This window comes from Tachyglossus aculeatus, chromosome 26 (genome assembly GCF_015852505.1).
Source record: "Tachyglossus aculeatus isolate mTacAcu1 chromosome 26, mTacAcu1.pri, whole genome shotgun sequence".
In the NCBI taxonomy this organism is placed as follows: Eukaryota; Metazoa; Chordata; class Mammalia; order Monotremata; family Tachyglossidae; genus Tachyglossus; species Tachyglossus aculeatus.
In genome coordinates, this window is record NC_052091.1 from 11097577 (window position 1) to 11123458 (window position 25882).

General features: G+C 49.8%; 1 protein-coding gene across 8 annotated transcripts in view; it reads right to left on the reverse strand.

Moving 5' to 3' along the window:
• The window catches only part of TLE3 (TLE family member 3, transcriptional corepressor), a 57514-nt gene that overhangs the window by 22118 nt on the left and 9514 nt on the right, over nucleotides 1–25882 (reverse strand). For 3 of the 8 annotated variants that reach the window (XM_038767096.1, XM_038767091.1, XM_038767089.1), the window contains exons 5-7: nucleotides 11830–11892; nucleotides 11146–11250; nucleotides 1420–1624 (exon numbers count right to left, since the gene is read on the reverse strand). In XM_038767096.1, the coding sequence (XP_038623024.1) occupies nucleotides 1420–1624; nucleotides 11146–11250; nucleotides 11830–11892 (373 nt within the window). The remainder of the gene's footprint in view (nucleotides 1–1419; nucleotides 1625–11145; nucleotides 11251–11829; nucleotides 11893–25882) is intronic. The other 5 variants (XM_038767097.1, XM_038767093.1, XM_038767095.1 and 2 more) reach the window with 3 other exon arrangements.

Below are 25882 nucleotides of genomic sequence, written 5' to 3' on the forward strand. Positions count from 1 at the left end.
GCTCCAGACTCAGCTACTACTGCTGGCCTCGAGCGGCCAGTAAGCGGAGGTGGCTGGACCACCGGATTCCCGGGGTGGCTTCACCCAGCTGGTGTTGTGTTTTAACTACTGCCCTCCTTCCCCCTAAAACCAAGAATTCCCTGGGTCAGATGTGACTGTCTGGCATCTATCCCAATGCTTGGCACAGAGTAAGCGCCTAACAGATACCATGGTGATTATTATAATTAAAAGGCTAGAAACCAGACTGGTGTAAGTACAGACAAATGATCATGAGAGGAAAGGGTGCAGGCTCATCCCACATCGAGATGGCGATGGGATGAGGGGTAACCAGCTCCCTGCCCAAGTCTTCATAGCCTCACCCGGCCTAACTCCAGCACTTAGCACAGGGCTAGTAAATGCCATCACTGACTAACTCCGACCCCCAACCCTGGAGTGGTGTGTTCCTTTCCACCTGCCATAGCTCTGTCCCAACCTTAGACTTAACGCTAAATCAACAGGGGGTTTGGCCTGTTCAAGTCAGCCTCTCTGGGCAGGGGAGATTTAAACAAAAAAATCACCACTGAGTGTTTGATTTTCTTGGTTGGGGTGGGCTGGCTGAGGAGAGCTGACCAGAATGAGACCAAGAGCCCAAAGGAAAACACTGGCTTTTAGGCTGATGGTTGAATCATTCCCACGCCTGCCAACTCGCAGAGCCGCCCAAACTTCACTCCTCCTTACTTGCTACTGCCCGTCAAAGGATGGCAGCCCCTTCTTCCCTGGCATTCTGGCCGCCTGCCGGTTCCTCAGAGGGAACTGGCTCTCCTCCCAAGCTTTTCCTGGGCTTTGACATTCTCAATCAATGGCATTTACTGAGTGCTTACTGAGATGCAGAGCACTAAGCGCCTGGGAAAGTTCAAATACAACAGAGTTGCTTCATGCAATCCCTGCCCACAGAAGGTTTACAGTCTAAAAGACTTCCTGTAGGTCTACCCAGCAGAAACAGCATGGCCTAGTGAATAGAGTACCGGCTTGGGACCTGGGAGTCGGAACGACCTGGGTTCTAAACTCGATTCTGCCACTTGTCTGCTGTGTGTCCCTGGTCAAGTCACTTCACTTCTCTGGGCCTCAGTTACCTCATCTGTAAAATGGGGATTAAAACTGTGAGCCCCATGTGGGATATGGACTGTGTCTGACCCAATTTGCTTGTATCGATCCCGGTGCCTGGTCCATAGTAAGCGCTTAACAAATACCACCATTATTATTACCCACCCAGGACCTCTAGGGCCAGGGTTTCACACTGGAGTCGGTCTTCCCACCTTACAGGGAAAGATCCCCTTAGGCTTCTAGTGTGTCCAGGGTCCAGAGGTGTGTCTTCCCTCCTTTCCTCCACTCCCCTCTTCCCACCACTTCCGCCACACCCCACCCCTGCAGGGTCCTCACCTCTGTGGTCCAGATCATGGTGGTTTTTTTCATCTTTCACGGTCAGGTGGGGCTGGCTGCCCAGGGCCCCGAGGGCGAGCAGCCCCGAGCTGCTTCCCGTGACTGGCGGGATCCCGGGCGGTTGCAGTCCCGACGGGTGAGGAGGCAGCTGGACCGGAGGCCCGTGGGTAGCGTGGGAGAGGTGCTGGGCCTGGAGCTGCTGCTGCTGTAATAAAATCAGCCATGAACCCTTCTGTTGGGCAGCTGGGAAGTGGGGAAAATGGGGGTGGGGCATTGAGTCGAGCAGCGGCAGGGAGCTGGGGGCTGGGAAGGAGGTCCATCAGCATGGGCTGAGACACCATGGTCCTCTCCCTCTCTGTGAAGGCCCCGGTCTGCATTAATGGGCTTCAATTTAGACCAGACCTGTCTTCCGGCACTCACGGCGGAGATTTCAGACGGTATTTCTCATGTGAGTCTCCAAGCCCGTGATAAATAATGCACACGGAGATGGAGAACAATTCAACTCAAGCGAAGCCATTTCTTATTCCCTCAAGATATCCCAGGCCTTTAGATGGAGGGAGGCCCCGTTTTACAGTCCTATAGGACCTCCAGCCTCGGCAGTTGTGGGGGAGGGGAGGTGGGGGGAGAGTGGAGGATTTTTTTTCCTAGGATCTAGAAACTCCAGGACCTCCTCCAAGGTGAAAATCCTACAGTCTGGGTGTGAGAAGCTGCAAAAATATTATCTTGTTGAAGGATGGAGTGGCATTTTTTGGCAAAACATGGATCACATATCCCCAAAACAGCTGCCTTCGGATTTGGGTTTGGCTAGTAAACATCAAGAATGCTGCTATTTCCTCATACTATCCCAGATCTTGTCAGGGACCAGCCCATGGTTCATTCTTGTTTTAATCTCTTACTCCTTCTCCTTCTCTGTCTCGATGTCACTCCCCACCTCACCCCAAAACTGCCCTAAATTTAGTCCATGGGCTCCACCCTCTTCCCTTTATCAGCCCCAACCAATCTGCCGGCCATTACTTAGAGAAGCAGTGTGGCTCAGTGGAAAGAGCATGGGATTTGGAGTCAGAGGTCAGGGGTTCGAATCCTGGCTCCGCCACGTCTGCTGTGTGACCTTGGGCAAGTCATCTCTGAGCCTCAGTTACCTCATCTGTAAAATGGGGATTAAGACTGTGAGCCTCACATGAGACAGCCTGATCACTTTTTATCCCCCCAATCGCCTAGAACAGTGCTTTGCACATAGTAAGCGCTTAACAAATGCCAACATTATTATTATTATTTCCCAGAATTCCCTCAGAACGCCACTCATCCCTCAGTCAACCTCATTCAGATGACAACAGCCAATCAGCTTTTGCGGGATGGCCGAAACACAGAGTCTTGCTTTTCACAAGAAAAGGAAAAAAGACAGATGCCAGGAAGGGAGTGGAGGACCAGAGGAGGAGAGGAGGAAAGAAAGGGCAACCCAGGGACCAGGCTGCTGAGGAACTCTTCTACCTCAAGAGCTTCTTAAGCTGGTCTGAGAAGGCTCCTTCCCAACTCCCACAAGCAAAGGGTTCAAGGAGCTTGTGATACATAACTAATTTATGGACTGGATTTGGTTTGAGCTGCAATACCGGCTTCTGATAGGCTAACTCCCTGCTGAGGCAGAAGGTAAGCTCAGCCGTACAAATCACAACCCTAGGCAAGGAGCAAGGTCTATGGAAGAAGTCTGAGGTAGAGGCAAGGGCTGCCTGAGGTTGGGTTTGGGCCTTTCATTCTCTCTCTCCACTCCCCCACCCACTCCACATACACCAAAAGACTCTTTGGGAGCTCCTTCACCAGCCTCTTAACCCAAACCCACAACAGCCTCGCTGATCTCCAAAGCCACAGCCCCAATACAAACCCAGTCAGAGGCTGGCAGGGTCCCAAACCCATTCCTCTGTGGGTGGTCCTGGTGGGCAGTCAGGGGGTGGTTACCTTTGCCTAAGCAGGCCCTCATTCTCTGCTAGACCCCATCCCCAGCCCAGGCCAGCAGGGCCTTGGGGCTAGTTGGGAAAAGAGAGAGCCAGCCCTTCATGCGTTCCCATGGATACTTTTTTTTTTTAATGGTATTTGCTAAGGGCTTATTATGTGCCAGGCACTGTTCTAAGCGCCAGTGTAGATACAAAGTAATTAGGTGGGACACAGTCTGTGCCCCATGGGGGCTCACAGTCAATCTCTGGTTTCCAGAGGAGGTAACTGGGGCACCGAGAAGTGAAGTGACTTCCCCAAGGTCAAACTGCAGACAAGTGGCAGAGCCCTGACTGGAACCCAGGTCCTCCTGAATACCAGGCCCGGGCTATATCCACTAGGCCATTCTGTGACATGACCCCACGTCCACGTCTTCTCCCGGTGGGGGCTGTGGAGGGGCTTCACTGAGATAGGTGCAAGTCCGACAAAAGCCACCTTTGTTTCCAAACCTCAGTTGGATATCTGCTCTCCTGGATGCCTGGAAAATCCAGTCCCTCTGTAAGGGGACTGCTGCTTCCAGAGATCAGGGAGAAGGCGTGGAACCAGCCCCAAGGCAAGAAACAGAGACACAAATCCTTCAGTTCCCAAACACCTCATCCCTAACCTGGCAAGAGACATGGCTGGGAGAGGCCAGGAAATCAATCCGACTTGTCGTTCCCTGAGTTCAGGCAGCTTTTTGCCTGCAGATGAAGCACGAATGCTGGGCTGGGGGAGGGAGGGTCAGGAGACAGCATGGCAGCAGGAAATGGCATTGCTTAGTGGAAAGAGCCCGGGCCTGGGAGTCAGAGGACCTGAGTTCTAATCCTGGCTCTGCTGCCTGTCTGCTGTGGGATCATGGGCAAGTCACCACACTTCCCTGAGCCTCAATTTCCTCATTTGTAAAATGGGGATTAAATCCTTCTCCCACCTTCTAGGCTGTGAGCCCCCATGAGACAGGGATTGTATCTTCCCCGGTGTTTAGCATAGTGCTTGACACATTGTTATTGCTTGACACATTATTATTGTCATTATTAAGAGGTCTTCTAGGGACTACCATGCTTCCTCCTCCTGTACACTCTTCTCTTGATTGTCTGAATCACAACCCTTCTAACAGATGCTTTCCCGCTTGACCGACAGCGATTCAGAGTATATGAAACAAGCTTCCATGGACAACTGTTCTAATGGGTAGACAGCCTGTTGAGAAGCAGCATGACCTACTAGACAGAGCATAGGCCTGGGAGTCAGAAGCACCTGGGTTCTAATCCCGGCTCCACCACCTATCTGCTGGATGACCTTGGGCAAGTCACTACACTTCTCTGGGCCACAGTTCCCTCATCTGTAAAATGGGGATTAAGACTGAGCCCCATGTGGGACATGGACTGTGTCCAACTTGAGTGCTCTGCACACAGTAAGCGCTCAATAAATACAAATAAATGAACGAATGAGTCTGTATAATCCCCAGCACTTAGTACAGTACCTGACACTTAGTAAGTGTTTAACAAATACCATTAAAAAAAAAGGACAGCTTGGGTTCAGAGTAGCCACTTGAATGACAGAGCAGTGTGGCCCAGTGGATACAGCATGGGTCTGGGAGTCCAAAGGATATGGATTCCACCTCCACCCTGCTGCCTGACCTTGGCAAGTCACTTTAGTTCTCTCTATGCCTCAGTTACTTCATCTGTAAAATGGGAATGAAGATTGTGAGTTCCATGTGGGAGAGAGACTTCGCTCAACCCTATTTGCTTGTATCTACCCCATGCTTGGCACATAGTAAGTGCTTAACAAATACCACAAATACCACCTCAGAACAGGAACACGGGTGGGACAAAGACTGCATTTGATCTGATTCTGTTTATCTTCCACAAAGCATAGCAGAATGTTTTGACTCCTTGTGAAGCACTTAATACCAAATTATCATCAACCAATCGTCAGGTCAAAGTGAAGTGTTTGAGATTTTATCCAAATGCAAGACACATGACGAGCCAGGTGTTCCTTGGCGACAGCCCTCGTGATGACCTATGACCCATCTGAAAATCCAAAAGTAGAATCCAAGTAGGTGCCAAGGGATGAGGTGTCTGTCAGGATGAGAGGTGGGGGCTGAAGGAGGTTGGCACCCCCGCTGCCGGATAGCTCCATGTTGGCTCGCCCAAGGACACTTCCCTCACTTCTGAGTGGGGCCAGTTTTGCCCCCCATCCCTATCAGGATGTTCACACCCCAGGGGTGCAGGGAAGAGGAAGACCCACAGAGTGGATAGCTCCTCCATAAAATGTCGGCACTCGGGTGCCGAGGTCCCTCGGGATCTTTTCTGCCTTGGGCTGAGCACGCCCACCCCGGGGGGCGGCTGGCCTTGGGCAGATGAAAGGAAGGAGCCGATGCCAACAGCAGCCCAGAACCGCCTGGGATCCCAGTGAAAGGAGGCCAAATGGCCCCTGGACTTGGCTTCTTCCTCTCCAGATCATGGGTCTTGGCGATGCTCTGGCTTCCTTCTGGGGCTCCTGTCCTCGTCCACGGGCCGCTGCTTTACTGGGGTGGCTCTGGCCCCTCTTAAACACGGGACAGATTTCACCCATGACGAATGCTGGACTTGAGGGCAAGGGTCGGGCAGGGGGCATGAACCTACAAAAGCGTTTTGCCGTCCGATTTGGTTGAGCCACTGGGAGGGGCAGACCCCCCAACAGTGAAATGGAGAGCTTTTATGTTTTGAAAAAGAAAGGGTCCAGTGTCTTTAAAACAAAAGTTGAGGGTGAAGCAGAAGGCCCCAAATTAACCATCTGGCTGTTGGAAAGCTCCGTTTTCTCCCCACTGGCTCCATAGCCGACAGACGGGGGTGAGGTGTGGTGGAAACCCAGGCCACAATGGGGCCTGTTGGTTCCCATTGCCCTCCTGGGCAACCTGAAGATTTGCAATCTGAGCTCTTCGCTCTCTTCTCTCCACCCCTCTCCTCCCAGTCCACTCCAAACCCCAGCCCCAGGAAGAGTGCGGGAGTCAAGCCTGACACCAGAGACGTCTCCCTCCTGGTGTCTCTAGTGACGGCGTGGGCTGAGCAAATCTTCCAGGAGACAGGAAAAAGCAGCAAATGCACAAGGCTGGCAGAGGAGACCCGGTCTTGCTTGGAGAGTGATCTTTAATTGGATTATGTACATCTTCCTTCATGCCTTTGTTAACCGATTTAATGGTTGACCACTTAAGTTCACCACTTGCGTTAAATTTAGTCGAGGAGTCTAATCGTTTCCAGAGCTGGGACCACATCGAGGGCTCGATTTCCCCAGAGCCCCGAGCCGGAGGGGCCAGGATCGCGTTCTGGATGTGGAGTATGTGAACGGCTCTTGACTTCAGAAAGACGGGCTGGGCCCCTTGGTCTCATTCCCAGAGAGCTTCCGGAACTCTTCCGATGCCCACGTCTTCACCTCCGACGGCTTTCTTGGGAAATAGAGCCAGACGGGTGGCATGGGAGCACGTGTCATTAAAATCCGGCTGAATCCGAAGGCGTGGCCCGGTCCTCCCCACACTGGCGCTACCGGGCCCCTCTCGAGGCTGGAGGGCTCCCGGCTAGACACCCCCATTCTGTTCCTCAAAAACATCAGCACAATGGCACCCGAGTTAAGGCCCCCAACCCACCAGCTTCCCAGAAAAAGGAACGGGAATGACCACAGGGACTAAGGACAAAATGCAAAGTTCAGCTTTGCATGTTCTAGGGGCAGTGCCAAGCCTGACTCCCTCCACCCCCCACCTCCCCCCACCCCACCCCACCCCACCCTTGCCTACCTCTCGTTGGCTCCCTCCCTTCTTCTATCTGCCTCCCAGTTTGGGAAAAAAACATAGATTCCTGGCTGAAGCTTGAGCCCCCCAGGGACGGGTAAATTTAATTACTCCATCAGCCTTGATCTCCTCAGCACAGATATTCTGGGGGCACATTGCTCCAAGATGGGAGCGACAGCACCAACAGCTGGTAAAATATAGGGGGGATGGGTTTGCTGGAGGAGGAGAAAGCAGGGAAGAAGGGGGCAGAGGAGCAGATGACAAAGGGCAGAGCTGTCTGTCTACATCTTGCTATTTCCGGAACTCACCCACCAGATCGGGGCATCCAAACCCACGAGAGGGAAGCAGCATGCCATAGGGGAAAGAGTCTGGGCTTGGTAGTCAGAGGACCTGGGTTCTTATCCAGGCTCTGCCACTTGTCTTCCGTGTGGTCCTGGGCAAGTCACTTCAAGTCTCTGTGCCTCAGCCACCTCGCCTGTAAAATGGGGATTAAATCCTACTAGGATTCTGAGCCTCATGTGAGACAGGGACCGTGTCCAACTTGAATCTACCCCAGTGCTCAATACAGTACTTGGCACAAAGTAAGCACTACAAAAGAACAATGCAAGGGCAGAGAGAAACAGTACTCACTAAGGGATGAGCCAACTGTGCCTCCTGAATGGCTACTGAAATGTCTCTGGGTTCTTCCTGTCATGATGCTGCGCCAAACGGAGCTCTCCAGAAGACGCCCCCAGGCTCCCTAAGCCCCCCAGGCCTAGCAGGGCTTGTCTTTCGCTCGCTCCCCGGGGGTTCCTTCTCCTTGACAAGAAACCTACGCTTGACTGGATCTCAGCTTTCACTTCAGTCAGCCTCCGCCTAACCAGCCCCGTCAGCCCGAGCGGGCCGCTCCCGCCTCGGGAAGCTTAGTCAGGCGTAGCGATCGAAGTGCTGCCTGCTAATGACGGGGCCACAGCTACGCTCCCGCCGACCGGAGGAACCAATTACCTCAAAAATGGGGGTCACGCGCCCCGCTCACCAGCGCTAATTGAACTCCCAATAGCTGCCTGCTGCTGCTCTGGCCCGCCATCGTCGCCTTCTAAATACTAAGTAAAGGGAGCTGGACAAATTGTGGAGGGGCTTCTCCCTCCATCTTCCTCCCCGGAAGGAGAAATCGCTAAATTCACAAGGCTGCTCTGAGGCCCCAGGAAGGCAGGAGGGAGCAGGATACTGGAGCACTGATGCGTCAAGGTGATGCAGCTGTTGACAGTGATGGGCAAGTGAGGGAGAGAGGGGAGGAGGAGGAAGAGAGGGAAGGGGGAGGGAGGGGAGTCTGCTGCAACTTCCCCTCTTCCATCACTCACTATCATGACATCCACACGCCCACGTTATCCTTAAACACATATATACACCTGATTCATTCCAGCATGGAGGCAGAGTGAGAGAGAGTCTCACTCTTTCCCTCATCCCCTGCCCCCTAACCTGGATACCCCTTCCCCAGCTAGGCTATCCCCATTCCTTTCTTCCTATTTACGAAGCACGGAGCACTGAACTGAGTCCTTGGGAAAGTATGATGCAACAGAGTTGGAAGACAATCCCCGCCTGATTGGGCTTTTGGGTTGACCTGATAAACCTTCCATTCAATGATCTTTTTGTGTTCTTATGCTCAGCTAGGTTTTCCACAATCTCTGTCACTTTTTCTTTAAAATGGTATTTGTTAAGGCCTTGATATGTGTGAGGCACTGTACTAAGCACTGGGGTAGATGCAAGATAATCAGATTGGACACGATCCATGCGGGGCTCACAGTCAATCCCCATATTACAGATGAGGTGACTGAGGCACAGAAGTGAAGTGACTTGCCGAAGGTCACACAGCAGACAAGTGGCAGAGCCGAGATCAGAACCCAGGTCCTCCGTCTCTCAGGTCCGGGGCTCTTTCCACTGGGCCACACTGCTTGTTTTAGGGCCTTTTGTGGACTTCCTCCCATTTGTCCTGATTGAATTTCATCTTGTTTTCGAAGGGCCATTTTTCCAGAGAAGCCTAGTGGAAAGAGCCCAGGCCAAGTTCTAATCCCGGCCCCACAACCTGACTTCTGGCTTCGATATAACTTAGGGCAAGTCGCTTAGTTTCTTGGTGCCTCTGTCTCCTCATCTGTAAAATGGGAGCTAAATTCTTATTCTCCCTTCTGTGAGAGAGACGGGGACTGTGATGGATTTGATTAATCTTCCACAGCAGAGGGCTTGGCTCATAATAAACACTTAACAGAGACCACCATTATTATTAGTAGAGTAGCAATAGATTTATTAAGCAGCAGAGAAGCAGCGTGGCTCAGTGGAAAGAGCCCGGGCTTGGGAGTCAGAGGTCACGGGTTCAAATCCCAGCTCCACCAAATGTCAGGTGTGTGACTTTGGGCAAGTCACTTAACATCTCTGTGCCTCAGTTACCTCATCTATAAAATGGGGATAGACTGTGAGCCCCACATGGGACAATCTGATCACTCTGTAACCTCTCCAGCGCTTAGAACAGTGCTTTGCACATAGTAAGCGCTTAATAAATGCCATCATTATTATTAAGCGCCTACTGTGTGCCCAGCACTGCACTAAGGGCAGGGAAGGAATAAGAGGGTGAGAATTAGACGTTCTGGGCCCTCTAGGGTCCCTTTGATATGGATTTCAACCTCCAGTGTGTCCTAGTGGTTAGAGCATGGGCCTGGGGGTCAAAGGGACCTGGGTTCTAATCCCAGCTCTGCCACTGGCCACTGTGTGACCTCTGCCAAGTCACTTCACTTCTCAGTGCCTCAATTCTCTTCTGTAAAATGGGGATTAAGACCACGAGCCCCATGTGGGACAGGGACTGTGCCCAACCTGATTACCTCAGTGCTTTGTACAGTGCTTGGCACATAGTAAACGCTTCACAAATACCATTAAAATATATATATACATACATATATGTGATGAGCCCACTCTTGAGATGACCCAAACTGTAAAATAATCCTCATAATAATAGCTCTTCCTTGTCATTTAAAAGCTGCCATTCCCCGAGGCACCCCAGGTAAGTAAAGTTTCCATAAACACTGGGACAACAATACAATTGTTCCCAGGAGGAATTCTGAATTTTCCATGGGCCCAAAAGTGACCTTGGGGAAAAGTCTGGATAAGCAAGGAACATAATGGGATCCCATTTCCTAACTGCTGACTTCACAGCAGAAGGGAGGGCAGGATAGTGTAACAGAGAAGGCAGGAGACTAAGATTTTGACCTTGAGCGGTGATCCTAAAGATACCGAGTGGCTCAGCGACAACTGAGGTCGTGGCCCATCCAAGGAAGAGCAGGGAATGGCGCTCCTTGGCCCTAATGGGTTTTTCTTTCACTAAGCAGTTGTCGAGTCAAAGTATGCTCCAAGAAGGGGGTGGGGCTGGGCTCACCCCCTGCAGAGATCCCGTTTTCTAACTGCTCCTGTACAGGGCCCCAAAAACCCCTTCATCCTTCGGAGTGGCGTGTGGGCCAACGTGAAAGTGGCAAACCCAATGTAAGAGACACCAAAGCAACCAAACTCCAACAGCACATTTCACATTGACATTCCAACAGAGACAGAGCTGACCCCAGGAAGCCAAAAGAAGGGCTGGCCACTTCCTACCAGAATGGAAATTGGTACCCCTGGGCCGTGGAGGGCTTGGAGAGAGGGTCCCGTGCCCGTGACTGCTGCTTTGAGGAAGAGGAAAGGGAAAACTAAGAAGGATAAGCCATCCTCCTTACCCTCACCTTCTCCCCTCAAATTAAGAACCCTAAAGCTGGGAGAGGAATCAGGCCCCCAAGCCACTCTACGGTTTTGGACTTCCCATGAGAAATCAGGAAGTAACCGTTTGGTCAATAAACACCGCCGATCGATGGACTGGTCAATGGGCAGCGCGGTGGCCGGGATCGGCTGCATCTAGGCAAGGAGGGTGGGCGAGCCGCCATTCTTTGGAGCCGAAGGGCAGGGCTGTCTCTGGTGATGGTAAATGATAGGAATAAAAGGGATATACACACGGTGAGAGGCAGATTGGGAAGTCCACGTACCCCGATGATGGCATTCAACTCGGTCATGGTCACTTGCTTGGCCCGCTCAACGGCTTGAGCGACCTGCTGTTGGTGCTAAGGAGACAATTTCGAGCCGGGGTTAAGGCATCCTCGGATTCACTACCTTTCCCCGACGAGGCTGAGGCCCAACCTCAGAAGCCGGCTGAGATGCCGGGATCTGGGGCCAACGGCCTGCTTTGGTAGAGAGCCTCAAACGTCCTTTGTGTATGGGGTTGTGTCTACCGACTCCATTAGAACTTGCCCAAGCGTTTGGTACAGTGCTCTGCAGGCAGTAAGCTCCCGATAAAGACCACTGATTCATTCTGGAATGGGCCATTATCTCCCCGCCCCACCCAAAGAAAGATTGGAGCGAACTACTCTCTCAGCCATTCAGCTTCCTGACGGAAGTCTAGATGCACAAGTGGGTGGTTGGGTTTAGCCCAGAATCTCTGATGACGAGCTGGGCGGGCGGGAAACACTCTGTCCCAAGTGCCCAGGCACCTGGGCATCCCCACTGAAGCCAATCCTCCTCTGGAACTGAGGCGGCTGCCATTCTGAGGTAAAGTCACAGCCGCCTCGCCGGGGTTCGGGGCTGTCACACTGGGAGGGGGCTGTGTAAAGGGGGGTAAAAAAAAATCAGAAGATGGTTCATACCTCTTGTGACAGAAATGGCATGATCTGAGCGAGAATTGTGTTCAGTCTTTTAGCAATCTCTGTCTGAAAAGAAAAGACACAACATTAAATTTCATGGATTAACTTGGGTGAATCAGTCACTGAAGCTCGATCATTTTAAGCTAAGCGCTGGGAGAGGCTGGGGTGGGAAGATACCAGGCTGGTGTAAGTTCACCGTGGGCAGGGAATGTGTCTGTCATACTTCATTCATTCATTCAATCATGTTTATTGAGTGCTTACTGGGTGCAGAGCACTGTACTAAGTGACTGGAAAGTACAATTCAGCAACAAAGAGAGACAATCCCTGCCCACAACAGGCTCAAAGTCTATAAGGGGGGAGACAAGACATCAAAACAAGTAAACAGGCAGCAATAGCATCAACAGATATAGAGTTAGAGATATATACATATCAAAACAAGTAAACAAGCACTGCTATAAATAAATAGGATTATAGATATGTACATATATACACAAACACTGTGGGGCGGGGAGAGAGGGTAGGGCGGGGAGGGAGGGTACAACCAAGGGAGCAAGTTGGGTTGATGGGGAGGGAAGGGGGAACTGAGGAAAAGGGGGACTTAGTCATAGAACAGTATAACATGTAACAATATAACATAGCATAATCTAAGCATATTGTACTCTCCTAAGCACTTGCACACAGTAAGAGAGCTCAATAAATACGACTGACTGACTCAAGATCCTCAGATCAGACCCAGTCCCATCTGGGGCTCTCAATCTATCAATCAATAAATCATATTGATTGAGCGCCTACTTAATCTAGACAATAGGGAGGGCAGCAGTTATATCCCCATTGGACAGATGGGGAAATTGAGGCCCAGAGGTTCAAGGACTTGTCCAAGATCACCCAACAGGTGAAAGACAGAGACAGATCACCTGGGCCCGTTCTCACTTCACAAGGCCACCCTCTGCCTCTAGTTGAGCCTAACCTTCCCTCAAAGCTATCATCGGAAAAGATTAAACTCCCCAGACAACCACTCCCATTCCAAGGTTCCCCAAATTCCAACCCAAGTTAAGAATACGAGTCCACCCAGACAGAGTGGAAGTCTCACTGACAAATGTAGAAGATGGAGCTTTAAGGCAGCAAAGATTGGACTACCTCATTCTTAGGGAAGCTGCATAGCCTAATGGCTAGAGCACAGGCCTGTGAATCAGAAGGACTTGGATTCTAATCCTGGCTCCACCACTTGTCTGTTGTGTGACCTTGGGTAAATCACTTCACTTCTCTGTGCCTCACTGACCTCACCTGTAAAATGGGGATTAAGACTACAAGACCCACCTGGGACAAAGACTATGTCCAACCTTATTAGCTTGTAATAATAATGATAGCATTTGTTAAGCACTTACTATGTGTAAAGCAATGTTCTAAGTGCTTGTACCTACCCCAGAGCTCTGAACAGTGCTTGACACATAGTAAGCACTTAATGAACACCATCATCATTACCATTATTTTCACCAGGCCTAAGCATCTTTTCCATCTGCCTGAAGCTAGCACAGGGAAATGGTTCTGCCTTCTCCCAGAAGAGAATTGCTACCTGACACATTCTCCTGCTCTCAATTAAACTCAAAGATGTCCAGTAGATGGATGAGACTTAGGACAAAGTTTTCTCACATTAGGCTGGGGGAAGCAGGGAATGACTGTTGAGGCCAGACCTGCTGGACCTCTTACCTTACCTAGGTTCCAAGTGGGTCTGCATGGGATCAAAGGTTGTTTTCACAGCTGTTTTAATCCTGCGGTGCCATCAGTGATTAACCCTTGGGGTGGTTTTCGTAGGGAAATCCCTGTACTTCCCAGTGCTTCTCCCTCTTAGAATCTCACTGCTGAAAGTCAACTTGGCCATCCCCCTGCCTACGGGCAAACTTCACACTCCCCAGATATTTCACTACAACCAATCAATCAGGAGGATTTGGGGAGGGCTCACTGGGCAGAGCACTTTAGTGAACACTTGGGAGAGGACAGTAAAATGGTCTCCATTCTCAAGGGACTTACAATTGATGGGATTGGGGAAGGTTATTTTTCAAAGTCCTTAATGGAAGCAGATTCTACAACTTCTTTCAATCCCCACTCTGAATAAGGCAGCGTTGCTTGGGTTCCTCCTAAGACCCTTCTGCTACCCCAACAATAGGGGCTACTGGGTGGGATGTCAGTTTGTGTGGGTTTAGTGGAAGGAGTTTTGGACTGGGAGTCTAATCCACTGGCCTGCCGTGTGACCTTGGGCAAGTCACTGAAATGCTGGGCCTCATCTATAAAAATGGGGAGAACAGAACACCTTCCTCACCTCCTAGACTGTGAACTCAGTGTGGGCTAGGGGCTGTGTCTGAACTGACTCTCTTACGCCCACACCAGATTTGAATGGGAGTCAGGTCCTATGTACCACAATCAGCATTTCATTTGGGATGGGGTTGGCTTATCATCACCTGGCCCCCCCAGGCCTCAGCCTCAGAACCAAGTGGACTCCTCTTTTTCCTTCACAAGGTGGGTGGAGGGGCCAGGATGAGTGAGAAGTCAAAGAAGCAGCATGGCCTAGTGGATAGAACACAAGCCTAGGAGTCAGAAGGACCTGGGTTCTAATCCCAGCTATGCCACATGTCTGCTGTGTGACCTTGGGTAAATCACTTAACTTGCTGTCTCTCAGTTCCCTCCTCTGTAAAATGGGGATTAAGACGGCAAAGCCCATGCAGGGACTGTACCCAACCTGATTCCCTTGTATTTTCCCCGGTGCTTAGAACAGTGCTTGACATGTAATAAGTGCTTAAATACTACCATCATCATCATCATCATCATTATTATTATTATTATAAGAGCACAAAGTAGAACTCGATCAAACAGTGAAAAAATTCCTTTTGTTCACTCGATAAAATGTTATCAATCTAGTCGGCATGTGATTAATCAGGCCGACCTGAACTCTCCACCATCCTGGGACTGCCAGTTCCGGCCGCTCAACCTAATGAACCCGGCAATGAGTGGGGAGAAAATCTGGAACTGCAAGCCCTGGGATCTGGAGACTCTGCCTCAGCTTTTAAAAACGTGTTTCTAAATAGTTAGCTGAGCTACTGAGGAAAAAAAAAAAATGCCCCCCCACCCTTTTTTGCCACACATTGATGGGGAATTACGAAACTTTCTTCCAGCCACAGGGACCCGTTGAGGTTTGGCCCACCCTGGTTTTGGATGGATGGATTGACTGGCATTAGTTAGGCGCAGTGTCTTAAGCACTGGGGTAGAGATCCGATAATCAGGTCAGATACAGTCCCTGTCCCACATGAGGCTCTCCATCTAAATAGAAGACAGAAGCAGTGTGGCCTACTGAAAAGAACACAGGTCTGGGAGTCAGAGGACCTGGGTTCTCACTCCGAGTCTGTCACATGTCTGCTGTGTGACCTTGGCAAGTCATTTCACTTCTCTGGGCCTCAGTTACCTCATCTGTAAAATCAGGCAAAAACTCCTCACCTTCAGCTTCAAGGCTCTCCATCACCTCGCCCCCTCCTACCTCAGCTCCCTTCTCTCCTTCTACAGCCCAGCCCGCACCCTCCCCTCTTCTGCCGCTAATCTCCTCACCGTGCCTCGTTCTTGCTTGTCCCACCATCATCCCCCTGGCCTGGAATGCCCTCCCTCTGCATATCCACCAAGCTAGCTCTCTTCCTCCCTTCAAAGCCTTACTGAGAGCTCACCTCCTCCAGGAGGCCTTCCCAGACTGAGCCCCCTCCTTCCTCTCCCCTTCCTCCCCCTCCCCACAGCACCTGTATATATGTTTGTATGTATTTATTACTCTTATTTGTACATATTTATTCCATTTATTTTATTTTGTTAATGTGTTTTGTTTTGTTCTCTGTCTCCCCCTTCTAGACTGTGAGCACACTGTTGGGTAGGTACCGTCTCTATGTGTTGCCAACTTGTACGTCCCAAGCGCTTAGTACAGTGCTCTGCACACAGTAAGCGCTCAATAAAAATGATTAAATGAATGAATGAATAAAATGATGATTAAGAGTGTGAGCCCCATGTGGGACAGGAACTTGTATCTACTGCAGTGCTTAGGAGAGTGCTTGGTACATAGTGTTTTTCTCAACATGGGATTTTGCCAGGATGTGAACTCCATCCTGGAAGGGGATTTGGCGGGATTCCAAGCCTCAGTCCTGCTGGATTCTCAACTCAGATCTGCCGGTGTCTTAACTCTGTAATCTGGAGCAAGCCAACAAACCCACATGCCCAATCAGCAAATGCTTTTCTTGTACATTCAACTGTTCCCAATCAATCATTCACATTTATTGAGTTTATTGTGTTCAGAGTCCTGTACTAAGCACTTGGGAGAGTACAACACAACAATGTAACAGACGCATTTCCTGCCCCTAACAAGCTTACAGCCTAGAGGATCATCTTTAGAATAACTGTGAAACACATCATGCGTTTACCATGTGCCAAGCACTGGATTAATACTAAAGTAAGTACAAGATAATCAGGCCAGACTCAGTCCCTGTCCCACTTGGGGCTCTCAGTTTAGTGGGGAAGAAAGAAGAGGTATGAATCCCCATTTGGCAGATGATGACATTGAGACCCAGAGAAGTTTAGAGACTTGCCTGAGGTCACACCACAAGTATATGGCAGAACTGGAATTAGAACCCAGGTCTTCGGACTTCCAGGCCTGTGCTCTTTCCACTAGGCCACGGCGCAACTCTGCAACACTTGTGCTCACTCCTGGAGCCAAGCCGGGCAGAGTGGCTTTATTCTGCCCAGTTCCATTTCTAAAATTATTTATTTGTTTATATTAATGTCTGCCTCCCCCTCTAAACTGTTAGCTCTTTGTGGGCAGGGAATGTGTCTGTTTGTTGTTATATTGCACTCTCCTAAGTGCTTAGTACAATGCTTTGCATATAGTAAGCGCTCAATAAATACGATTGAATAAAACAATTTCCCCTTTGAAGGGTCAATCAGGCTCCACCAAATTCTTATTCATTCTCAGCAAGGTTCTGTGCAAACTGACACTTCCGCCTCTCCCTGCCCCAACATCTGAATTTAATACCATGGGAGGTGAGGGACAAACCACAGTACCTTGAGCTCCGGACATTACCAGCCTTGGCCTCCCTCCCCCTTCCCCACAGCCAATTAATAATAATTAAAATAATAATAATGGTATTTGTTAAGCACTTTCTATGTGCCAGGCACCCTACTAAGTGCTGGAGTGAACAAGCAAATCAGGTTGAAAACAGACCCTGTCCCATGTGGGGCTCACGATATCAATCTCCATTTTACAGATGAGGGAACTGAGGCACAGAGAAGTGAGGTCACTTGTCCGAGGTCACACAGCACACCGGTGGAGCCAGGAGTCAAATATTTGCCGATGCAGGTACAAGGCACGCTGTGCCATCTTGGCTTAAATTTCCTGCTGAGCTAGGGATTTGCTTTCAGTTATTGGGCAAGACATAAGAGCTTATTTATATATATATAATATACGTTTTGTTTTGTTGTCTGTCTCCCCCTTCTAGACTGTGAGCCCATTGTTGGGTAGGGACCGTCTCTATATGTTGCTGACTTGTACTTCCCAAGCGCTTAGTACAGTTCTCTGTACACAGTAAGCACTCAATAAATACGATTGAATGAATGGATGAAACCAGATTTACGATTTAAACCATATCTACCCCAGCAACTAGAATAGTGTTGGACACATGGTAAGAGGTTAATACCATAAAAGAAAATAAATACCATAAAAAGATCACCGCCGTCAGGTGGATTCTCCCTGGACGAAAGTTATGTTGCATTAAAATCGGGGACGTGGGACTTTAGGCACAGTGGAAGAGGGCGATGGGAAATCAAGCTCATTATGGGCGGACAGGGAACGCGTCTGCTATGGCACTGTACTCTCCCAAGCACTTAGTACTGTGCTCCACACATAGTAAGTGCTCAATCAATATCACTGATTAATTAATCGACTTTATGCCCCACGTCACCTGGAGCTCAGTGCATCCATTTGAATTCCCTCCTTCCCATTTTGTTCCGTGAGCAACCATAGGGAAGTTTGAAAAAGACAATTATGCTTCCAAAGCCAGTCTTCAGTGCTGGAGATGATCCCTGCTTACTACTTGTCACGGTTCAAGTCTTACTTCACAGATTGTTAAACGATAGGTGAGCCGCTTTAAGGACCCTTTTAGCATTGACATATTGATCAAATTATATATAACTACGACTATTAAATATTTATGCCTCCGAAGGAACCGTACTGAATTCTTGATGAAACCGGGGCTAAATGGTTCGCCTTTCCCTCCGGGTGATTAATTTCCAGTGGGAATTTTCAATCTCCCTGAGGGATCCAATGACATCGCATCCTCCAGGGGTCATGGCAACCATTGTGCACTGTAACCAAGGAACGATCCCTGTGGTCAGTGACTCTGTCGCATGATTGTCAGGTCAGCACGGGATCGCTCCCGGAGAGTGGAAGGGTGGAGGGAGGAGGTTGGAAAGACCCAAAACTCGTCAAGATCTCCCTACTCCTCTTTCCTATTGGACACTAGGTGATCCGAAGGGAAAACACAGGACATTTGCGATTCCTAGGTGGGAGAAAGCTCCTTATAAAATTGAAGAGATGGGGGCTTTTTACTTGGGACTCTGGGGGTACGGGTTGGAACCCGATATCCCAAGGCCAACAAAATGCTTCATCCCACGGAGCTGTAGTGAGGAGGGACTTAGACAGTGACTTTGGGGGCACTTGGCTACTTTTAGGAGTGCTCTGAACTCCCATTTCCCATTCTCCATCTCGACTAGGATCTGGAGGAAAAAACTGTTTTTTGTTTTTTTTTTTAGTCGAGAGAAATGTCTTTTGGTCAGGGGAGAAGTGTCATATCCAAAACAGTATTTATGACTAATGGGTTTCCTGTTCACTCAAGACTTGGTCGTCTCTAAATATTGGTTCACTTTCATTCCTCCATTCCCAAGCATCTTAAACGCACTGTGGCCCCGGCTACGGTTTACAGGTCTTGCCTGTAGAAATGGGGGAAGGCGGGGTGGGGGGGGAGATGAAGGAAGGCTTTCACATATCACACCTTCCCAACTAACACTGCCCATTCATCCCGCTCCCTCCAAAGCGCTCAAGTCCTCCCCACCCCCTCCCCAAGCTCCACTGGGCAATTCCTGCCAAGAAAAATCTCAATTCATTGCTGTGGGGTTGCCATGACAACCCGGCCCCCTAATCCCCTCCAAACGGTATGCAAATTCGTGCCGTGGCTTGACCGCAACAGGCTGTAAAATCATATTACCCGTACGGAGGCAGGTCATTAAATTGAATTTGGGGTCTGCCAATCAGATGGGCTCCACAAATTAACATGGGGTAGGGGGACAGGGGCACTCTCGCTCTTGGGGCCAGGGAGGAGGGGAGCGTGACGGACCCTGGGCAGAGGGAGCCATGAGGGCTACTGAGGCCCACTCTGACAGAAGCTCGGAGGGAGCAGGAGGATGGGGGGAGGGAAGAGGGAGGGAGGTGAAGGCAAGGCAGCACATCCCAACTGCTCAGCATCGCTGCTTCCTTCAGAGCCACTGACTGCCAGGTGGGGCGGGGGGGGGGGGGGCAGTGGGGGGGGGTGTCCGGATGCTGCCTCTCTCATCGCTGGTCTCCCCGAGAAAGTTCTGGACAGCTTTACCCAGTGGGGCTGCTCTTCCCTCTCCCACCAAGGCACACATAGACACACACACAGCCACACATGTACAGCCACACACAAAGAGTGACACGCAGCTAGACACAGAGACACAAAGCACTGCTAATAAGCCAAGCCCCTCCACATCGCTCGTGAAGGGCCTTAATTTGAGCTTCTGGCATCCCTCAGGATGGAGGGAACCCGCTGAAAGCCGCCTGGGGAGGCTTTTTGCAGAAGACCAGGGCCTGGGGTGGTGAGCGCTCAAAGGGCTTCAGGTCCTTGACAACATCAAACCCAAGAGCTCCAAATCAGCTCCAGCTTCCAGAGCCCAGCTCAGGAGCGTTTCAACAGTTTCCTTCCTCCCCACACAGCCTCCTCTCAGAAAATGCAAACCGGTCCCTTCTTCCACGGCCTCCGTGACTCAAAAGCCCCAGGTGCCAGTGGGCAGGTTGGAGTGGAGAAAATAATAATAATAATTGGTATTTGTTAAGTACTTACTATGTACCAAGTACTGTTCTAAGCATTGGGATAGATACAAGCTAATCGGGTTGTCCCATGTGGGGTTCACAGTATTAATCCCCTTCTACAAATGAGGTAACTAAAGCACAGATAAATTAAGTGACTCGCCCGAAGTCACATAGCTGAAAAGTGGCAGAGCCAGGATTGGAACCCACAGCCTCTGACTCCCAAGCCCGTGCTCATTCCACTAAGCCACAATGATGGTATTTGTTTAGTCCTTACTATGCACCAGGCACTGCACTAAGCACTGGGGTGGATACAAGCTAATCGGGCTGGACACAGTCCCTGTCCCGCATGGGGCTCACAATCTTAATCCCCATTTTACATATGAGGTAACTGTGGCAAAGAGAAGTGAAGCGACTTGCCCAAGACCACGCAGCAGACAAGTGGTGGAACCAGGAATAGAATTCATGACCTCCTGACTCCCAAGCCCCTGCTCTATCCACTACGCAAGGCTCTAATGTGCTGGAGTCGTTGGAAGGGAAGAGGCCTGGCCTCTGGTGGGGGTCTTCGAGACACGTTCTGCATCCACTGTAATGCCTATCTCCCTCTGAAAACTCTAAGTTCCTAGTGGGCAGGGATCGCATCTACCATCTCTGTTGGACTATACTTTCCCAAGCGCTTAGTACAGTGGTCTGCCCATGGTAAACACTCAAATGGGAATGTCTACCCCCTCTGTTGAACTGCGCTCTTCCAAGTGCTCGGTACAGTGCTCTGACCTTGCTAAGAGCTCAATAAATGGGAACGTGCCTTCCAATTCTGTTGTACTGTACGCTCCCAAGTGCTAAGAACAGTGCTCCACTCACAGTAGGAACTCAATACCATCAGTAATGGATGATGAATACAAACCATTCCTTCAGGGATACTTATTGAGCACCTGTGAAAAGCACTGTACTAAGCACTTGGGAGAGTACAACAGAGTTGGCAGATGCATTCCCTGCCCACAGTGAGCTTACAGTCTAGAAGATAATACTACTGATTGACTGAAGTCAGCCTGCTCCTCAAAAGCTGGGGCTCTTCCCTAAATTTGGGTGGAGCACAACTGCCAAAGAAGAGGGGTGTACACTTGGATTTGTGACCTTTGGATGTCTGATATTCATCCCACCCAACCCCGCAGCACCTATGTACATATCTTTAAATTATAAATTATTTATTCAGTATACTGTCTGCCCCTCTAGACTGTAAAATCATTATGGGCCGGGACCCTGACTGTTTATTTTCTTGGATTGTACTTCCCCAGTGCTTAGAACAATGCTTTAGTAAGCACTCAATAAATACCACTGATTAATTGATAGATTGGAGCCCTGCTTAAGTTCTAAATGCCACCTTTTGAAAGGGCCTTCCATCTCCGGGAGGCCTTCCCTGCTTGATCAGTCCCACCCGGCACTGAGCCGACTTGACACTCGTGTGTTCATGGCCCTATCTCTGGAGCCCACGCTCCGCTCAGCAATGTATCCACTCTCCTTCCTCTTCTCTGTCCACTCTTTAAGTCAGTCCTCCTCCGGCTAAACTGGAAGCTTCCCGAGGGTAGGGCTCATGCCCACCAACTCCTACCGGACTCTCCTGAACGATCCTCCCTTAGGAGGAGCTCGACAGTGCCTAGCATACAGTGAGCGCTCAATGAATTACTGAATGACAGTCCACTGGCTTCTGGGACGCCACTAGGGGGCGCCTGCTCTTTGGAGCATGTGCATAATAATAATAGTATTTGTTAAGTGCTTACTATGTGCCAAGCACTGTTCTAAGCATGTTGTCCCACGTGGGGCTCACAGTCTTAATCCCCATTTTACAAATGAGGGAACTGAGGCACAGAGAAGTGACTTGTCCAAGGTCACACAGTAGACATGTGGCGGAGCCGGGAGTAGAACCCACGTCCTGACTCCCAAGCCCATGTTTTTGCCTCTAAGCCACACTAACTAGTAGAGAGTTCCTCATCGATGCTATTTTTTGAGCACTTACTGCGTACGAAGCTCTGTACTAAGGTCTTAGAGTTCACCCCTGCCAGCTTTCTCAACTGGGGAAGACGCTGTGGGAAAACCCCATTTGGTGGGAGCAGGGGCCTGGGTGAAAGAGCCATTGATGAATCCAAACAAAGGGATTTATCGAGCGCTTACTCAGGAAGCCAAACGATCCAGCGGGAAGCAGCATGGCCTAGTGGGAAGAGGCCGAGCCTGGGAGTCAGAGGACCTGGGTTCTACAGTAAGAGCTTAACAAATACCAGAATGATTATTATTAGCAAGTACCACAATTATTATTTTTTTCCATGCTGCAGAGCAGTGGAGAGGTGCCAGGTGTCCATAGGTTCATATTGTCTTTGCTGCACTCCGCCCCACCCAGAAAACCTTCCCCCTCGCGGCCTCCTTGAATGTGACTACCCATCTCTGTTTATACAACAGCTCTCTCGGGACCGTAATAGCTTGCTAGACCATTTTGTATCTTTTTTTTTATGGTACTTGTTAAGTGCTGATTATGTCCAGGCTCTGTACTAAGTGCTGGGATAGCTCCAAGTTTACCAGGTTGGACAGAGTCCAGGTTCCACAAGGGCCTCGCAGTCTTCATCCCCATTTTACTGACGAGGGAGCTGAGGCCCAGAAAAATGACTGGCCTAAGGTCACATAGCAGATGAGTGGCAGAGTCGGGATTGCCTCAGATCCCATTGGCCTCCCCAGGCAGCAGAAGCAGAAGTGCAGCAAGTGCTTAGAATAGTGCTTCACACAATAGTAAGTGCTTAATAAATGTCTCTGTTGCCCTTACCCAGTGCCCACAGCCTGAAGGGGAGGGGTGGAGAAAATCTCTCTAGTAGGCTGCGGGCAAGGTGAAAGGGCCAATTAAGCTCACACCCCAAGACCCCCACTGTGTGTGTGGATTACCACAATACAAATAATAATAATAATATGATAATAATAATGGTACTCGTTAAGCTTTTACTATGTCAAGCATTGTTCAAAGCGCCGGGGTAGATACAAGTTAATCAGGTTGGACACAGTCCCTGTCCCACATGGGGTTCACACTCAATACCCATTTTACAGATGAGGCAACTGAGGCCCAGAGAAGTGACATGACTTGCGCAAGGTGACACAACAAACATGTTGCCAACTTGTACTTCCCAAGCGCTTAATACAGTGCTCTGCACACAGTAAGCGCTCAATAAATACGATTGAATGAATGAATGAATGAATGTGGCGGAGCCGGGATTAGAAGCCAGGTCTTTCTGACTTCCAGGCATGGACTCTACCCATGAAGTCTGACTCCTTCTCAACTGTTAGTCACCCACGTTGAACTGTCTCACCACTGAATAACAATGATAATTGTGGTATTTGTTAACTGTGGTATTTGCACTGTACTAAGCCAGATACAAAATAATCAGGTCCCACATGGGACTCACAGTCTAAGTAGGAGGGAGAACAGGTATCAAATACCCATTTTGCAGATGAGGAAACTGAAGCCCTGAGAAGTGAAGCCATGTCCTTCTGACTCCCAGGCCCGTGCTCAGTCCACGTTGCTTGCCTTAGCTGGTTTAAGTGCCAGGACCCCAAAAAGACAGAATTAAAGTTGCATAAAAACACTTCCGTGTGCGGCCCAGAGGACAATGGGCCAGGGAGAGCAGTTCACGGGAAACCGGAACTTGCAGCATCCTTAAAATCTGGGAGAGAAAACATGATGATCCACAAGTCTGATGGAGAGCACTTCCGGCCTGTTGGCCCTGTGAATCAGCAGGATAGAGTCTACCTTGAAAAGCCAGCCGTGGCCCTTCCCCAGATACCACCAAAGCAAACATGTATTTCACTTCAGAAACTCTTGTTTGCCAAAGTTAGCTCCTCCAACACACACTCTGACATCAGATGGCAGAACAGGAAGAGCCAGGGATGGGGAAGTGGCAGACCCAGGTGTGAGTCCCAGTTCCACCCCGTGCCTGCTGTGTGACCTCGAGCAAGCTGCTTAACCTCTCTGGGCCTCAGTCTTCTCACCTGTAAAAATTTTTTTGGGGGGGGGGGGGGGGAAGACCTGCTTTGCTTTGCACATAGTAAGTGCTTAATAAATGCCATCATCATCATCTCCAGTGACTCAAGACCTTCACCATCCTGAGGCCTTTATTAATAATAATAAAAATTATTATTATGGTACTTTTAAGTGCTTATTATGTGCCAAGCACTGTTCTAAGCACTGGGGTAGACACAAGTTAATCGGGTTGACACAGTCCGTATCCCACATGGGGCTCACACTCTTAATTGCCACTTTATAGATGAGGTAACTGAGGCTCAGAGAAGTGACTTACTCAAGGTCACACCGCAGACGTATGGCAGAGCGAGGATTAGAACCCAGGTCCTTCTGACTCCCAAGCCCGTGCTCTATCCACTAAGCCATGCCGCTCTTGAAAAATATATTGCTCAAGCCAAGCTCAGTTCCCAGGGGGACTGTCTTTGAGCCACCCGTCATTTAGCTCTGCCTCCATTATAAACCCTCACACCGAAGATGTTCTTTCGGAAACCGAGATGAGTTACGCCTAATGGGAAAAACCTGCCCTGTGCTCTTTCCCCAAACTTCCCCAGATACAAAAGGGGGAAGCCAAGAAGGGGAGGGTAGGAAGAATCCTGGATGTAAGTCACTAGAAACATTTGTTGAAAACAAGATGTTGTCTCTTTAAGCATATGAAAACAAGGCCCTTGAGCAGAGCAGCTCTGACTGGGATACACAATTAGGGGCACTTTCAGCTGTCTAGCACTGTTTGAAGTGCTCTCTTCAAGCAGCCTGTCAATGGCATGTTGAAAGCTATTTGCGGCTGCTATCATTAATAGCAAAGTGGAAAGCTGCACAGATGAGAATTAAATTTGGGGGAAGGGAGGGGCGGGGGAGGGGGGGATGGCCCACAACCAGTCATTACGGAATTACCAATATGGGGAAGGCAAAGCAGTCGCTTTGGGGAATGAATTTCAAACAAGCAGATCGAGTTGGAGGCCACGGGGCTGGGATCTCCCTGGCCGTCCAGCCCAGCCGGACGAAGGGAAGCCAAGGGCAACCGAATCCGCCCACCCCGAGGCAAGGACTTTAATGACCAGAATAAAACCTCGAGTTCGATAAGGCCCTCTGCTCTCTCCGAGGGGGCTTCACCTCCAGCCAGCCTCATTCTAGCCTCGCCGAAATCCCCGGGGTGGGAGATGGGAGCGGGTCCAATCATCCACGTGGCACAGACAGGAAGACTGAGGCCCAGAGAAGTTAGGTCATCCTGCAGACCGGGAGCAGAGCTGGGAACATGGAACATGACTCCCAGCATGGAGATCACGGGCTCCAGTCCTGGATACACAAAGCCCTGTTAGAAAGCTTTGTGCAAGCAAAGTGAGAGACATGGGTACTTCTGCACCCTTTATTTTCTTATTCTTGGATTCATAAATCTTCCGGTGGTCTGCCTTTTCAACATGCCTGTCCTCTCCCCACCTAGATGTGAATCCTGCATCTGAAGAGTTTTCCTCGTATTCATCTCTAGACTGGAAGCTCACTGTTGGGCAAGAAATGCATTTCATTGTATTCTCCCCAACAGTTTAATACAGTGCTCTGCACAAAGTTAGTGCTCAATAGATACCACTGATTGAGTCACCTTAGCTTCTAGCACAGAGTTTGGTGTGTGTTAAGTGCTTAATACCACAAGTAATAATAATTACGGTATGTATTAAGCACTTACTATGTGCCAAGCATTGTTCTAAGCACTGGGGTAGATACAAGGTAATTAGGTTGTCCCACGTGGGGCTCACAGTCTTAATCCCCATTTTACATATGGAGTAACAGGCACAGAGATGTTAAGTGACTTACCCAAGGTCACACAGCAGACAAGCGCCAGATCCAGGATTAGAGTTCACATCCTCTAAAATCTAAACCCATGTTCTTGC